The 17,649-nt window shown below is 38.3% G+C and overlaps 1 protein-coding gene across 1 annotated transcript in view; it reads left to right on the plus strand.

The window, feature by feature from the left end:
- The window catches only part of EREG (epiregulin), a 28,087-nt gene extending 21,917 nt beyond the window's left edge, over positions 1-6,170 (plus strand). The window contains exons 3-5 of the mRNA XM_032633538.1: positions 1,137-1,260; positions 1,882-2,031; positions 3,570-6,170. Coding sequence (XP_032489429.1) covers positions 1,137-1,260; positions 1,882-2,031; positions 3,570-3,651 — 356 coding nt within the window. The 3' untranslated portion in view covers positions 3,652-6,170. The remainder of the gene's footprint in view (positions 1-1,136; positions 1,261-1,881; positions 2,032-3,569) is intronic.
- The last annotated feature ends 11,479 nt before the right edge of the window (positions 6,171-17,649 follow it).

The following is a 17,649-nucleotide window of genomic DNA, read 5'->3' on the forward strand; positions in this document are numbered from 1 at the left end:
CACCAAAAAAAAAAAAAAAAAAAAATAGAGAGAGAAAAAGAGTGAGAAAGAGAGAGATCTGCTTTATATTCACTCTGAGTTATTAAGTCCAGACTTTTCCTGAGGAACCAGAGCATTTCCTGCAACAACTTCACCTCCTTTCTTGTCCTTCCTCTTTGTGCTCTCTAGAGGTTTGGTGTGCTTCACTCCCTATTTTTGGCTATTTGAACAAGAGTATTACAATCAAGATGATTTGTTTGGTTATTTCATAAAGATCCGTCACATTTTAGTAATTAAAACGTTCTAAAGTGAATTTTATGTGTAGGTTGCAACACTATTCTAAAGAGACTACTATTTTCATTGTTGTATTTGTGTAACCGAGGCATTTATAACTCAAGGTTTGTCTAGTTCATGTCCAGGTCTCATCGTTAGAGACTGTGATTGATTTCCCGAACCCGAAAGTTTGGGAATGCACACCAAAACAAGACTTGATGGCTTAAAACCCACTATAGATTTAAGCTCTCTTAAATTAATTAATGGATTCAGTTTGCAATTGCTTTGGGAGTAATGAATGTCAGAATTATTTTGAGATTTGAAAAAATTATACACACTTTGTTAGGATAAGTGAATAACTGTGAAGGATCATGATTGTGTGTGTGTGTCTTCAGCTTACCTTTTCTTTTTTTTTTTTTTTTTTTTTTTTGCTGTACGCGGGCCTCACTATTGTGGCCTCTGCCGTTGCAGAGCACAGGCTCCGGACGCGCAGGCTCAGCGGCCATGGCTCACAGGCCCAGCCGCTCCGCGGCACGTGGGATCTCCCCGGACCGGGGCACAAACCCATGTCCCCTACATCGGCAGGCAAACTCTCAACCACTGCGCCACGAGGGAAGCCCACCTTTTCTATCTTAAACATTGTCGTTTGAGAATTTTACCCCCAGGTTTTATTTTGTTTTGTTTTGTTTAGCCTGTTGGCCATTTTCCTTTGGGAGTTCAGTGTTTGTTTATTGGTCTAGGGAGCGTGACAACTAGAGTGACTTTTTGTCCTGAAAATACCTGACCTGCTTTGTTCCAGTAGCTCAGTAGTTACTATTATGAAAGGGTGATTGATTCTTCAAAGAAAGCAACAGACTATATTCCACTTTCTATTTCTTTCACAGTTCAGACAGAAGATAATCCACGTGTGGCTCAAGTGTCAATATCAAAGTGTAGCTCTGACATGAACGGCTACTGTTTTCATGGACAGTGCATCTACCTGGTAGACATGAGTGAAAATCACTGCAGGTAATATGCCAAATACAAGCAAACAAAAACAGTTTTTTAAAAACCCGCATTCTCTTTTTTATTTTTGTAATAATTACTCTATTGTTTCCATGGGCTGCCGTTTATATGTACTATTTGCATGCAGTTTATATGTACTATTAGAAACTTTATTGAGTGAGTTTTTTTAAAGTTAGGGAACAAATAGTAGAACAAACAGCAGTTATCAAATTGTACGGAGGCTTCAGGGCTGCAGAACGGGCAGGGCTTCACGTGCCTTCCTCTCATACTTACCGCAGTAGTAGCTTAGCCTTGAATCTGGACTTATATGTCAGCCATTGTTATAAGAATCGATTCCACTGACTTAGACAAAAAGCACTTCAGACTTACAAACCACCATTGTCAGCCACCCTGGCAGTTGAACCAGACTATCATTCTAATACAGCAGTTGAGCTTGAGAGCAATGTGGGCCTCTTTTATCCAAGTTGGGCCAGCTTTAAGGTCAGTCTTTGAATTCATCTTTACAACTTTTGGCGAACCTTGTCAGTATCTTGCATTACATTGTAAGATTAGCTCTTACAAAACTAATTCAGAACCGTGATTTCTTTCTTAAATAACTGACCTTTCTCTTGCATTGTCCTTTAGGTGTGAAGTGGGTTACACTGGTGTCCGATGTGAGCACTTCTTTTTAACCGTCCAAAAGCCTCTGAGCAAAGAATATGTGGCTTTGACTGTGATTCTTGTTATCTTGTTCCTCGTCGTAGTTGCTGGCTCTGTATACTATTTCTGCAGATGGTAAGCCAGTGTTTTCGTTTTTGTTTTTAACACTCCGCTTTTGTCAATTACCTTTATACAATCCACACTTACAAACTGGGTAAAAATATGGCAAAGTATTATTTAGTGGGATAAGATAGACTCTGCACTAATGATATTTATAAAGAAGTTTTAGCAGTGGAACATCTGGACTAGTAGAAACGAGTATCCAGATAATTATAAGAGCTGACTTTTAAAAACTGGTTCATGTCAGTCCCCCAAAGTTCCATCTTCAGCTCTCCATCTTCATGTACTATGCTGTACTGATATATGCTAATAACTGAGAAAATATAGAGTGGGCACCAAACTACTGACAGTATATCAGATTGGCCATTTTTTAGGCTTAGGACCAGGGTATAGGGTCCTTATTAAAATGCCTCCATGAAACCCTTCTTATTTTGGAAGTGGTGCAGATTTTTCAGTGTAGATTTGAGTGAATTTCATTTTATTTTTGCTGACAGTAATGCACTCCTACTTTTGAAGCTCCAAAAGTGTTACTTTTATAAGATTAAATTTATTTGGTCCACGCTTGAGCCTAAGTATTCACCAAATTATGATGCCTTTTTAATTGTTTTTGATCACATAACTGAATATTATTAAAACTGAAATGCACCTGAAAGGTCTTTGACTACAATCCTTTCTTTTATAAAGATGGGAAAGTAAGATCCAGAGAAGTAAATTGACATGTCCTGGCTCATCTAGTTGACAAGTAGCTAAATCAAGGCTAAACAAAGGTTTTCTAATCATATTCTTCCACTAAGCAAAAACATTAGGCAGTTTCCTTAAGGCTACATGCTTCATCTTCAAAATGGGTAGAAAATGAACTCAAAATATTAGGAAGATAGCTTTAATGAATGAGTGAATGAAGATTCTGAATCACGATAGATTTATGAATCCTAGCTGGGAGAACTTGACCAGGTTATATAACCCATTTGTACTTCATTTTCTTCATCTGTAAAATGAGGATGATAATGGTAAGTGTGAGGATAAAATAAATAATGGATATATAGCATTTAGAACATTGTCAGTCACTTAATAAGTGCCCGATTTCTTTTCATTATTATTGGTGATAGCATTATATCAATGTGATGGGTAGAATGAAAGAAAGAAAGAAGGAAAGAAAGAAAGAAAGAAAGGAAGGAAGGAAGGAAGGAAGAAAGAAAAGAAAAGAAGGAAGGAAGGAAGAAAGGCAGAGGAAAAGAAAAGGATAAAACAGACTAGGATTAAACATGGTCACATGCTCTCCTGGAATTTTACAATTTTCATGATCACGTGAAAGCCTTTGAGAAGTCCTTTAACAGCATTTCACCATTTCCTCCCAAAATTATTTGTTCAGAGAAACTACCCCTTCCTCCCTCCTTCTTCTCTAGCATCCAACCTAAACCTATTCACCTCTGTCATTTTGGAAACACTATGCTAATGTACCTTTAGCGTCCATATATTTGTTTCTTTTGTTAACATACTTTGATCCTATAACTGTTAACTTCAGTGTTAATGGTTTAATTTCTGAATATTTCTAGGTACAGATATCGAAAAAGTAAAGAACCAAAGAAGGAATATGAAAGAGTGACCTCAGGGGATCCAGCATTGCCACAAGTCTGAATGGCGCCATTAAGCTTATGGGCAGGGATGAACTGCATACCTGGTTATGTTAATATTCCTATTTTATTAATAATATTTATGTGGGGTCATGTGTTAAGTCAACAATGATGTATTTTAATATACTAAGAAGAGTTTTTATTTTTGTTTTTTTTTGACAGACTGTTTGCTAATGTACACAAAATATTTACTGTAGAAAGAAAATGGATATTTTTGTAAGAAATCATTTCCTGGGCTAAGTGCTTTATTGAAAGCTTTTTTGCCTGCTGTACAATGCATAGGAGTGAGCAATGCCCAGTTCATTGTTCAGGAAGTGTCGGCAAGTGACAGGTTTCTGTAAGCCTAAATATATGGTCAAATCAATTTAATAAGTATATATTTCTACTCCTCGAATCAATGATAGTTGGTTTGACTATATCATAGTCTGATGTATGAGTTGGCACCACTGTGCCATGTGTCAAAACGGTAATGCTGTGGAAATTGGGGAGAAGCAAATATAGGTCACGTGGTAAACACTACATATTTGAAACAAACTAAAACCTGGAGGGCTCTGCTCCCTCCACACACATCCTTAGCTATAACTCGCTGTTTGTCTGCCTGGAGAGAAGGTGCATGATTCCCTATTCCCAACCACAACTCCTACGTTATTAGTCATCCATCTAACAGATTCTCCTTAAGAAAATGAATTGAGAACTTAATTTTATACCATATTTTATGTAAATAGTAGATAATTTATAGCTTCACAATGTTCTTTTTTTAGTATGACATTTATGCTAGGTAACTGCTCATGAGGCAATTACAGAAATCCACACGTGAAGCCAAAATTTGTGCTTCTTTTCAAGATTATTTATTTCCGTAGGGACTTGGCTGAAGAATTCTAAGATTAAATCATAGTCCAAAATTTGATGGACTAATTATTATTTTAAAGTGTGATATAAGACAATAAGTCTATATGTGATCTAAAGAGATCTAAAAGGATATTTCTGTTTCCCACTGATACAGCTGAAGTCAAATGTGCTGTGTAAAAATACATTTTAAATCCTACACATACTTATTGATATCTACTGTATGTAAAGGAGGTCTGCATATTTTGAGTGACCTTGATTGCTTCAAAGAAAATTTATTGACTAACCAAGAAATCAGCTGCAATCCATTTATTTTGTTACAAAATGGAGTCATATTGGTTTATCTTAAGCATCTCAATTCATATTACATAACTAATTGTAGATAATAGTTTGGGGTGTTTTTTAATCTTTATTTAAAAACTAACCCCTGTAAAAGTTAAATTTTTATTTATAAATGCGTATTAAATAATAAAAAAGGTATGACACAGATTGCTTTTATGGGAGAAAATTAGTAAAAAAAAATATTGATTTAATGAGGTTGATGCTGAACAAACATAAAAAAATGATTTCTAAAAAAAAAAAAAAGATTGCTAGCAACTCATGTTTCCTGCAAACAATGGAAACATTTTGGCTCATATTTAGTCTATCTTCCTTATTTTACAGATTTCTCACTGTATATATTTCTAGAAAGGGCTATCTATACCCTCCGTATAGAGAATAAATGCAAATCCAATGCATAAATCCATAGTTTGTGGCTTCCCACCAAGGCCACAAAGTAACCCAGTAGACATACTCTATAACCAAAGAGGTAAAGTTCTAATATTGGTACTAAAGATATAACCTCATAATTAAGATTTGTGTAATATATTAAATATTTAAAATACAGTCAAATGCTGCTATTGTTTTGGACATTCTTTTGCTCTTATCTCTCTGCCAAAGTCAATGCAAGGGGAGAAATGGTGCACTGGTAGGACAGATTTTTATTTTTGAGTCCTTAAGAAGAGAATTAGCTAAATTCAACTGCTGTGAGGTATCAAATCAATTTTTATGTAGCAAATACATGATACTAGCTTCTAATTTCTGTTGAATTTAGTAATACAGTTTTTAAAAACTTATGTCTGATCCATTTTGCCATTTTTGCTGCAATAGTCTGTCAGTAGACTTTTGGAAAAAATGTGTTTAATTTGCTGCCCAATACTTTCTGATTTTTTTCTACTCATCGTATGGGAAAAGGGGGAGTAACAACTGGTATATGCAGTGCTGCTGGAGTACATTTTAATGTTTTGACTGAAGAATAATTTTATCTAAAACATACCTGTTATTCAAACTGGATGTGGTTAAATGTAAGATAGTGAATTTCTCTCTGCTCTTTTTGCACTCTGTAATTGCACTTTGAAGAGCCATTTTGTTATAGAGTTTATATGAAAGATGCCATGGAACATAAAGTTGTATCACATGCAGTTTAAAGTAACTTATTTGACAATGAATTTTATCAGAGTACTGAATTGTATCAATTTGTTTGTGTTCAATATCAGCTTTGATAATAGTGTACCTTAAGATATTGAAGGAGAATATAGATACTTTACAGGATATTATTCATTTTTATTTATTTTTGTTGGAAACTGGAAAAAAACAAAATTGAAAAATAAAAATGAAACACCTTGCATTAAAAATGTCACTGATAAGTTTAGTCTCTTTCTTTCTTTTTTTTTTTTTTCTTTTTTTTCATACTACATTAAAGGGCTTAAAAGCAGTGACAGGACTATAATGTGTTTAGACATGAAGACATATGGTTTTAGTTTGGGAAAGCATTATATAAATTTATCATATTTCATGGCTTACCATAGTGAAGAATCTCTTTGAAATACAAGGAGTCACATTAATTATAAAATTCTGGGGGATTAGTATTATTTTTAAAAGAATATTTTTAAAGAGTATTTTAAAAAATATTTCTAGGGGCTTCCCTGGTGGCGCAGTGGTTGAGAGTCCGCCTGCCGATGCAGGGGACACGGGTTCGTGCCCCGGTACAGGAAGATCCCACATGCCGCGGAGCGGCTGGGCCTGTGAGCCATGGCCGCTGAGCCTGCGCATCCGGAGCCTGTGCTCTGCAACGGGAGAGGCCACAACAGTGAGAGGCCCGCGTACCACACACACACACACAAATATATATATATATATTTTTTTGAAAAGAATAAATATCGTATTGAGAAATAACTTTTGGAAGGACACATCAGCCAGAAGCATGTCCCGTGGTTCCCTCAGCATCTTCCAACCAAGAGGCTTGGCTTTCCCAAGCCTTCAGAGCAGGAAACATCATTCCTCTGAACCTCCATCACAGTAATGGCTTCCGAAGTACATACTTCAAAACCTATAGAGTACTTTGCCCATTTATTAGCTCCTTGGACCACTGCATTAGCCTGTGGATAGGGCAGGGAGGCATAGCTATGACCATTTTCCAAGGAGGTAAACCAATTTGTCCAGGGTCACAGTGGTAGTAAAAGATGAAGTTAGCATGAGAAACAAGGTCTTCTGATCCCCGATTCTACCACAGCCCTGGCCATGTCAGGGCAGCAGAACAAACCATCATGTGGAGTTAGTCTGAGATTTAGTTTGGAATTTTGTGGGGGAGAAACAGAAATTCCTGTAAAATGAAATTCTTGGGATCTCACAACCATCAGACTGACTATTTGAAGTCTGAGAGCCCAGAGGGTTAATTAAGGAAAAGAACTCCTTGAAACACTTCTCACTCGGCTTACAGGATGTCACACTCTTCTGGTTTTCCACCTGTTTTCAGTCTCGTGATGGATCTTCCTTAATATCTTCCATCCCCCACCACTCATTTGTAAATGCTGGAGTGCACCCAGATCTCAATTTCAGAACTTTTTCTCTGTGTATCCACTCCCTTCTTTATTTCACACAGTCTTCTGCCTTTAATAGCCAACTATATACTGATTATTCCTAAGCTAGATACTTTCCCTGATTTCCAAACTTCATTATCCAATGACCTGTCAAACTACCCATCCACTTGGATATACTCTGGACATTAAAACATAACATGTTCAATAACTGACAGTCCCCTAAAAAGTCTTTCCTTCCACAATGTTTCCATTCAATTAAATTCAACTCCATCCTTCTTGTATCTCAGGCCAAAAATCTGGTATCATCCTCTGGAAGGTGCAGAATGGCTCACTTTCAAGTGATTTCAGAGAGGATTACCCTAAACTTTTTACAACAGTGACAGAATTGGCCATTTTGAAGGCATTATGCAGAAGGAAAAAAAATTCCAGAAAACCAGACTTCGATTATCACAACTTTTTAAAACGAAGAAGCTGTAGGCACTGAATCTGGTCAATTCTAGAACATATTTCTCCCCACATGGTCACAAGACATTATAAAACATAAGTGCTGTTCATTAGGATCCAAACATGGATTCATTAAGGAGGAGACATAAAATATGGATCTTTTTTTTTTTTTCCTTCTGTACGTGGGCCTGTGACTGTTGTGGCCTCTCCCGTTGCAGAGCACAGGCTCCAGACGCACAGGCTCAGCAGCCATGGCTCACGGGCCTAGCCACTCCGCGGCATGTGGGATCTTTCTGTACCGGGGCACGAACCCGTGTCCCCTGCATCGACAGGCGGACTCTCAACCACTGCGCCACCAGTGAAGCCCTGAAACATGGATCTTTTAAAAAAATCCTGTCTGATAACCAGCTGATGGTAACTACCCATCATATAAAACCAAACACGGGTACGACATTCAGTTTATTTGAATTCAGAGAAATATTTAGGAAAAGTCTTCCAAAAATTTTGTATGAGTCTTTAGTGCCATGTGCCTATTAAGAAATAAGCACAGCCAAAGCTAACATAATGGATCCAACACATGTGAAATGGAGGCCATGTGACAGGATGATACAAAGCTTTGGGTAAGGGCGTGGTTATACTCATTGGAAATATAGAAAATATACATTAAAAGATCAGTGGAATGGTGACTTTTCCAGTCAATCTATAAGAAGGGAGCAGTGATTTTCTATTTACTCTCTTTTTCTCTGGATGGCAGGATAGATAGCAAGGAAATATATGTCATATTCCTGGCCCTCAACTTGCCATCAGGAGTAATTCACATTCTGGGAAAAAATGATAAAAATTAATAGTTTATGAATCAGTCAATATTTATTGAAAATCTTTTTTTTTGTATCTAGTAATGTATAAGGGGTATAGAGTATTCAAAAGAAGTATAAAATGTACTGTGGTTTTCAAGAAACTTAGAAGAGGAATTTGAAGTTATGGGGACATATAAAGAATAACGCAAGGCTTTAGTAGTTAGAGTTCTTTGGTTTTTAGGGACCAAAAACAACTCTCTCTTAACCAAGAAGAAATTTGTGAGAAAGATATAGGGGGTTCGATAGAATTAAAAGCCAAAGAATCAGAGAAGTTCTAATGATTAGTTAGCAGTGCACTGCTTTTAGAAGGTGTGAACTCCAACTCTTTTTATTTCTTGGCTGCATGTGGTCAAGGGAGACAGCATCTGATTACTTAGCTGGGATCACAGGCTCACCTCTTGGCCAGGCGACCAGTACATTGTAGTTGAAAAGCCACCAAGTTTGTATCTAATGGGAGAAATTTTTCCCACAGGAGAAAATCAGAGAGCTATTACTAGAGGAAGAATAAATGCATTCTGAACAAGCAAACAACAGAAGTCCACCATAGATACTAAATAGTATCAGATCAAACAATTTAGAGAAAGGTGATGTCAATGGGGAAGCTTTTATTGAGGAAGTGAGACTTTAACCTGACTTGGAAGATTGACAGGACTTTGATAAGCAAAGGAGGGACTGTAGGACATTTCAAATGGAAGAATAATCAGGACAATCGTAGCATGTTAAAGGTATGTAAGGGAGACTACCCTGACAGTAGTATAGGATCTCTATTTGGGAATAGTTTAGAATTTAGTTTGAAGGATCTTCAAAGCCATACTGAGAAGATAAACTTCACATTAATGGGTAATAGGCAATCATTTAAAGTTCTTGATCAGGGGATCCATGCCATAAATTGGTATGGTAAACAGAATAATGCCCCCCGTGCCCCAAAGATGTCAATGTCCTAATCCCTGGAACCTGTGAATATGGTACCTTACATGACAAAACGGACATTTCAGGTGTGATTAAAATTACAGACTTTGATCTGGCGAGATGATTCTGATTAGCCTGGTGAACTCAGTCTAATCACATGAGCCCTTAAAAGCAGGGAACTGTCCCAGCTGTGGTCAAAGCTATAGTCTGAGAAGGACTTGACCCATAGTTACTGACTTTGAGACAAGGAAAGAGGCCATAAACCATGAAATGCAGGTGGCCTATAGCAGCTTGAGAAGACAAGGAAATGGATTCTCCCAGAGAGCCTCCAGAAAAGAATGTAGCCTTGCCAGCACCTTACTATTTACTCAGTGCTGACACCTTGATCTTAGCCCAGGGAAGCCCAAGTTGGACTTCTGATCTACAGGATTGAAAAATAACCAGTTCTATTGGTTTAAGGCACTGAATTTGTGGTAGTGTGTTACAGCACGAATATAAATTGAAGATAAATGGTGTTTTGGGAAAATTGAAATGAGCTTATTTGAGAAGACTGATTGAGAAAAAAGATACTGGAGACAGAGATCCCAGCTAGTAGAGTGTTGTAACAACCTAGGTATAAACTGAAGAAAGCTTATGTCTGGGAGAACAGAGAGCAGGAGGAAAATATTAGACACATCACAGAGAGAAAACTGGAAGTGTTTAGTGATTGGATATGCGAAATAAGAGAAACTGGAGTCAAAAAGAATTCAGTTTGGGAAAAAGGAAGTTAATTTAGTTTAAATATGTTGAATGTAAGATAACAGCAGGGTATATTTGTAGAAATAGCATGTTCAAGGTATTTAGTAATACCTCAAAATTATATATACTATTTTACAATTTACAGAATACTTTTGTTAACTCTTTGTTTAAATGCACTCTCTGAGATGGAAGGAAGAGATTAATAATTATTACCTATAAGAGAATATGGTCTCCTGAAAGGTTGTGGTTTGCTCTGAGTCACAAAACAAGTAAAGTCACAGAACTTACATGTTATTCCAGGTCTCCTGCACCCCAAATTCCCATCTACTTAAAGCTTCCTCCTTCATGTGGAACTTGGGGATGTGGTGTGAGCTAAAGATGTAATGGGAACTCCCATCACAGAGACTACAGTTGATTCCAGAGAAACATTTCAAGTTAAACACTTCAAAGGAGCGAGGGTAGAGGAAAAATGCCAAGAAAACCAATGATTGACGCCAAGGAAACGTCTTCACCCAAGGAATTGGTAAAAGGAAAAAGAGCCATTGAAGGCAAAAGGAATGGTTAAATATTTCATTCATTCATTCAGCAATTACTTACTGAAGGCTTAGTGTGTGTCTTACTGTTCTACATCCCAACAGTAAGTGATGAACAAGAAAGATAATGCCTGGAATTTGTATTTCTAGTGGGAAAAGAAAGAAAATAAATAAATACTAATAACAATAATAGTATCAAACACTTATATAGGACTTACCATTTACGGTAAAGCTTTTAAAATGTAATAACTTATTAAATACTTATAACAACCCTATGAGGTATGTAACTACTTTTATAAGACTCAGATGAGGAAACTGAGGCAGAGAGTAACTGCCTGAGGTCTTGTGGGTAGTGATAAAATAAGGTAGTAATACATAATATACTCTGGTTTTTGGGGGCTGCTTTAGCTAGGGTGTCCAGGGAGGCATCTATATGGAAGTAATATATGACCATAGATGTAGAGATGTGTGGCAAACTCGGCTATGCAAATTTGTGGAGCCAAAGTATTTTGGACCTGGATCAGGAAATACAAGGACTCTAACGTTCAAAAGACAGTAAGATCAAGGAAGAACTTCAAGATGGTGGAGGAGTAAGATGTGGAGATCACTTTCCTCCCCATAGGTACACCAGAAATACATCTACACGTGGAACAACTCCTACAGAACACCTACTGAACACTGGCAGAAGACCTCAGACCTCCCAAAAGGCAAGAAACTCCCCACGTACCTGGGTAGGGCAAAAGAAAAAAGAATAAACAGAGACAAAATGATAGCGATGCGACCTGCACCAGTGGGAGGGAGCCGTGAAGGAGAAAAGGTTTCCACACAGTAGAGGACCCTTCACGGGTGGAGACTGTGGGTGGCGGAGGGGGGAAGCTTCGGAGCCAGCCACGGAGGAGAGCGCAGCAACAGGGGTGCGGGGGACAAAGCGGAGAGATTGCCGCACAGAGGATCGGTGCCGACCAGCACTCACTAGCCTTAGAGGCTTGTCTGCTCACCCGCCGGGGTGGGCGGGGCTGGGAGCTGAGGCTCGGCCTTTGGTCGGATCCCGGGGAGAGGCCCGGTGTTGGCTCCGTGAACACAGCCTGAAGGGGTTAGTGTGCCACAGCTGGCAGGGAGGGAGCCCGGGAAAAAGTCTGGAGCTACCGAAGAGGCAAGAGACCATTGTTTTGGGGTGCGCGAGGAGAGGGGATTCAGAGCATTGCCTAAACGAGCTCCAGAGACGGGCGCGAGCCGTGTCTATCAGTGCGGACCCCAGAGACGGCATGAGACGCTAAGGATGCTGCTGCCACCACCACCAAGAAGCCTGTGTGCGAGCACGGGTCACTATCCACACCTCGCCTCCCGGGAGCCTGTGCAGTCCGCCACTGCCAGGGTCCCGTGATCCAGGGACAACTTCCCCGGGAGAACGCACGGCGCGCCTCAGGCTGGTACAATGTCACGCTGGCCTCTGCCGCCGCAGGCTCGACCCGCACTCCGTGCCCCTCCCTCCCCATGGCCTGAGTGAGCCAGAGCCCCCAATCAGCTGCTCCTTTAACCCTGTCCTGTCTGAGCGAAGAGCAGATGCCCTCAGGCGACCTACACACAGAGGCGGGTTCAAATCCAAAGCTGAACCCCGGGAGCTGTGCGAACAAAGAAGAGAAACGGAAATTTCTCCCAGCAGCCTCAGGAGCAGCGGATTAAATCTCCACAATGAACTTGAGGTACCCTACGTCTGTGGCATACCTGAATAGACAATGAATCATCCCAAAATTGAGGTGGTGGACTTGGGTTTTGCTATATGCAATTGACTAGTTTTCTGATTTTTATGTTTATTTTAGTACAGATTTTAGCACATGTTATCACTGTGCTAAATCACTGGTGGATTTGTTTATTGGTTTGGTTGCTGTCTTCTTTTTTCTATTACTTGTTAATTTTCATTATTTAAATAACTATTAAATTTAATTTAATTCTATTTATTGATTTATTATTTTTCTTTTTTTTTCTCCTTTTTCTTCTGAGCCGTGTGGCTGACCGGGTGTTGGTGCTTCGGTTGGCTGTCAGGCCTGAGCCTCTGAGGTGGGAGAGCCAAGTTCAGGACCACCAGAGACCTCCAGGCCCCACACAATATCAATGGGTGAGAGCTCTCCTAGAGATCTCTGTCTCAACACTGAGACCTAGCACCACTCAATGACCAACAAGCTCCACTGCTGGACACCCTATGCCAAAAAACTAGGAAGACAGGAACACAACCCCACCCATTAGCAGAGAGGCTGCCTTAAATCATAATAAGTTCAAAGACACGCCAAAACACCCCACCGGATATAGTCCTGCCCACCATAAAGGCAATATCCAACCTCAACCACCAGAACACAGGCATTAGTCGCCTCCATCAGGAAGCCTACACAACCCACTGAGCCAACCTTACCCAGTGGGAGCAGACGCCAAAAACAATGGGAACTATGAACCTGCAGCCTGTGAAAAAGAGACCCCAAACACAGTAAGTTAAGCAAAATGAGAAGACAGAGAAATATGCAGCAGATGAAGGAGCAAAGTAAAGACCCACCAGACCAAACAAGTGAAGAGGAAATAGGCAGTCTACCTGAAAAAGAATTCAGAATAATGATAGTAAAAATGATCCAAAATCTTGGAAATAGAATCGATTACATACAAGAAATGTTTAACAAGGACCTTCAAGAAATAAAGTGCAAACAAACAATGATGAACAACACAATAAATGAAATTAAAAATTCTCTGGAAGGAATCAATAGCAGAATAACTGAGGCAGAAGGACGGATAAGTGACCTGGAAGATAATATACTGGAAATAACTACCGCAGAGCAGAATAAAGAAAAAAGAATGAAGAGAATAGAGGACAGTCTCAGAGACCTCTGGGACACAATAAACACACCAACGTTCGAATTGTAGGGGTTGCAGAAGATGAAGAGAAAAAGAAAGGGACTGAGAAAATATTTGAAGAGATTATAGTTGAAAACTTCCCTAATATGGGAAAGGAAATAGTCAATCAAGTCCAGGAAATGCAGAGAGTCCCATACAAGATAAATCCAAGGAGAAACATGCCAAGACACATATTAATCAAGCTATCAAAAATTAAGTACAAAGAAAAACTACTAAAAACAGCAAGGGAAAAGCAACAAATAACTTAAAAGGGAATCCCCATAAGTTTAACAGCTGATCTTTCAGCAGAAACTCTGCAAGCCAGAAGGGAGTAGCAGGACATATTTAGAGTGGTGAAAAGGAAAAACCTACAACCAAGTTTTCTCTACCAGCAAGGATCTCATTCAGATTCGATGGAGAAATTAAAACCTTTAGAGACAAGCAAAAGCTAAGAGAATTCAGCACCACCAAACCAGCTTTATGACAAATGCTAAAGAAACTTATTTTCTAGGCAGGAACCATAAGACAAGGGAAAGACCTACAATAATAACCCAAAACAATTAAGAAAATGGTAATAGGAACATACATACCAATAACTACCTTAAATGTAAATGGATTAAATGCTCCAACCAAAAGACATAGACTGGCCGAATGGATACAAAAATAAGACCCATATATAAGCTGTCTACAAGAGATCCACTTCAGACCTAGGGACACATACAGACGGAAAGTGAGGGGATGTTAAAAGATATTCCATGCAAATGGAAATCAAAAGAAAGCTGGAGTAGCAATTCTCAGACAAAACAGACTTTAAATAAAGATCATTACAAGAGACAAGGAAGGATACTACATAATGATCAAGGGAACAATCCAAGAAGAAGATATAACAATTGTAAATATTTATGCACCCAACATAGGAGCACTTCAATACATAAGGCAAATGCTAACAGCCATAAAAGGGGAAATCAACAGTAACACAATCATAGTAAGGGACTTTAACACTCTACTTTCACCAATGGACAGATCATCCAAAATGAAAATAAATAAGGAAACACAAGCTTTAAATGACACATTACACAAGATGGACTTAATTGATATTTATAGGACATTCCATCAAAAACAACAGAATACACCTTCTTCTCCAGTGCTCATGGAACATTCTCCAGGGTAGCTCATATCTTGGATCACAAATCAAGGCTTGGTAAATTTAAGAAAATTCAGAATTGTATCAAGTATCTTTTCCAATCACAGTACTCTGAGATTAGATATCAATTACAGGAAATAAGGACTGTAAAAAAATACAACACATGGAGGCTAAACAATACAGTACTAAAAAACCAAGACATCACTGAAGAAATCAGAGGAAATCAAAAAATACCTAGAAAGAAATGACAATGAAAACACGATGACCCAAAACCTATGCTATGCAGCAAAAGCAGTTCTAAGAGGTAAGTTTACAGCAAAACAATCCTACCTCAAGAAACAAGAAACAATTCAAATAAAAAACCTAACCTTACACCTAAAGCAATTTGAGATAAAGAACAAAAAGTCCCAAACATAGCAGAAGGAAAGATATCATGAAGATCAGATCAGAAATAAATGGAAAAGAAATGAAGGAAACGATAGCAAAGGTCAATAAAACTAAAAGCTGTTTCTTTGAGAAGATAAACAAAATTGATAAACCATTAGCCAGACTCATCAAAAAAAAACAGGGAAGAGGCTCAAATCAGCAGAATTAGAAATGAAAAAGGAGATGTAACAACTGACACTGCAGAAATACAACGGGTCATGAGACATAACAACAGCAACTATATGCCAATAAAATGGACAACCTGGAAGAAACAGACAAATTCTTAGAAAAGCACAACCTTCTGAGACTTAGCCAGGAAGAAATAGAAAATACCAGACCAATCACAAGCCCTGAAATTAAAACTGTGATTAAAAGTCTTCCAACAAGCAAAAGCCCAGAACCAGAAGGCTTCACAGGCTAATTCTATCAATCATTTAGAGAAGAGCTAACACCTATCCTTCTCAAACTCTTCCAAAGTATAGCAGAGGGAGGAACAATTGTAAACTCATTCTACGAGGCCACCATCAGCCTGATACCAAAACCAGACAAAGGTGTCACAAAAAAAGAAAACTACAGGCCAATATCACTGATAAAGATAGATGCAAAAATCCTCAACAAAATATTAGCAAACAGAAGCCAGCAGCACATTAAAAGGATCATACACCATGATCAAGTGGGGTTTATCCCAGGAATGCAAGGATTCTTCAATATACGCAAATCAATCAATGTGATACACCATATTAACAAATTAAGGGAGAAAAACCATATGATCATCTCAAAAGATGCAGAAAAAGCTTTTGACAAAATTCAACACCCATTTATGATAAAACACTCCAGAAAGTAGGCATAGAGGGAACTTATCTCAACATAATAAAGGTCATATATTTCAAACCCACAACCAGCATCATTCTCAATGGTGAAAAACTGAGACCATTTCCACTAAGATCAGGAACAAGGCAAGGTTGCCCGTTCGCACCACTCTTATTCAACATAGTTTTGGAAGTTTTAGGGACAGCAGTCATAGAAGAAAAATAAATAAAAGGAATCCAAATTGGAAAAGAAGTAAAACTGTCACTATTTGCAGATGACATGATACTATACATAGAGAATCCTAAAGATGCTACCAGAAAACTGTTAGAGCTAATCAATGAATTTGGTAAAGTGGCAGGATACAAAATTAAAGCACAGAAATCTCTTGCATTCCTGTACACTAATGATGAAAAATCTGAAAGAGAAATTAAGGAAACACTCCCATTTACCATTACAAGAAAAAGAATAAAATACCTAAGAGTAAACCTACCTAAGGAGACAAAAGACCTGTATGCAGAAAATTATAAGGCACTGATGAAGGAATTAAAGACAATACAAACAGATGGAGAGATATACCATGTTCTTGGATTGGAAGAATAAACATTGTGAAAATGACTCTACTACCCAAAGCAATCTACAGATTCAGTGCAATCCCTATCAAACTACCACTGGCATTTTTTTACAGAACTAGAGCAAAAAAATTTCACAATTTGTATGGAAACACAAAAAATCCCGAAGAGCCAAAGCAATCTTGAGAAAGAAAAACAGAGCTGGAGGAATCAGGCCCCCTGACTTCAGACTATACTACAAAACTACAGTAATGAAGACAGTATGGTACTGGCACAAAAACAGAAATATAGATCAATGGAACAGGATAGAAAGCCCAGAGATAAACCCATGCACATATGGTCAACTTGCCTTTGATAAAAGAGGCAAGAATATACAATGGAGGAAAGACAGCCTCTTCAATAAGTGGTGCTGGGAAAATTGGACAGCTACATGTAAAAGAATGAAAGCAGAACACTCTCTAACACCATACACAAAAATAAACTCAATATGGATTAAAGACATAAGTGTAAGACCAGACACTATAAAACTCTTAGAGGAAAACATAGGCAGAACACTCCATGACATAAATCACAACAAGATCCTTTTTGACCCACCTCATAGAGAAATGGAAATAAAAACAAAAATACACAAATGGGATGTAAAGAAGCTTAAAATCCTTTGCACCGCAAAGGAAACCATAAACAAGACGCAAAGATAATCTTCAGACTGTGAGAAAATATTTGCAAACGAAGCCACTGACAAAGGATTAATCTCCAAAATGTACAAACAGCTCATGCAGCTCAATATCCAAAAAACAAAAAACCCAATCCAAAGGGCAGAACACCTAAATAGATATTTCTCCAAAAAAGATACACAGATTGCCAAGAAACACATGAAAAGATGCTCAACATCATTAATCATTAGAGAAATGCAAGTCAAAACTACAATGAGGTATCTCCTCACACCAGTCAGAATGGCCATCATCAAAAAATCCACAAACTATAAATGCTG

This window comes from Phocoena sinus, chromosome 5 (genome assembly GCF_008692025.1).
Source record: "Phocoena sinus isolate mPhoSin1 chromosome 5, mPhoSin1.pri, whole genome shotgun sequence".
Lineage (NCBI taxonomy): Eukaryota > Metazoa > Chordata > Mammalia > Artiodactyla > Phocoenidae > Phocoena > Phocoena sinus.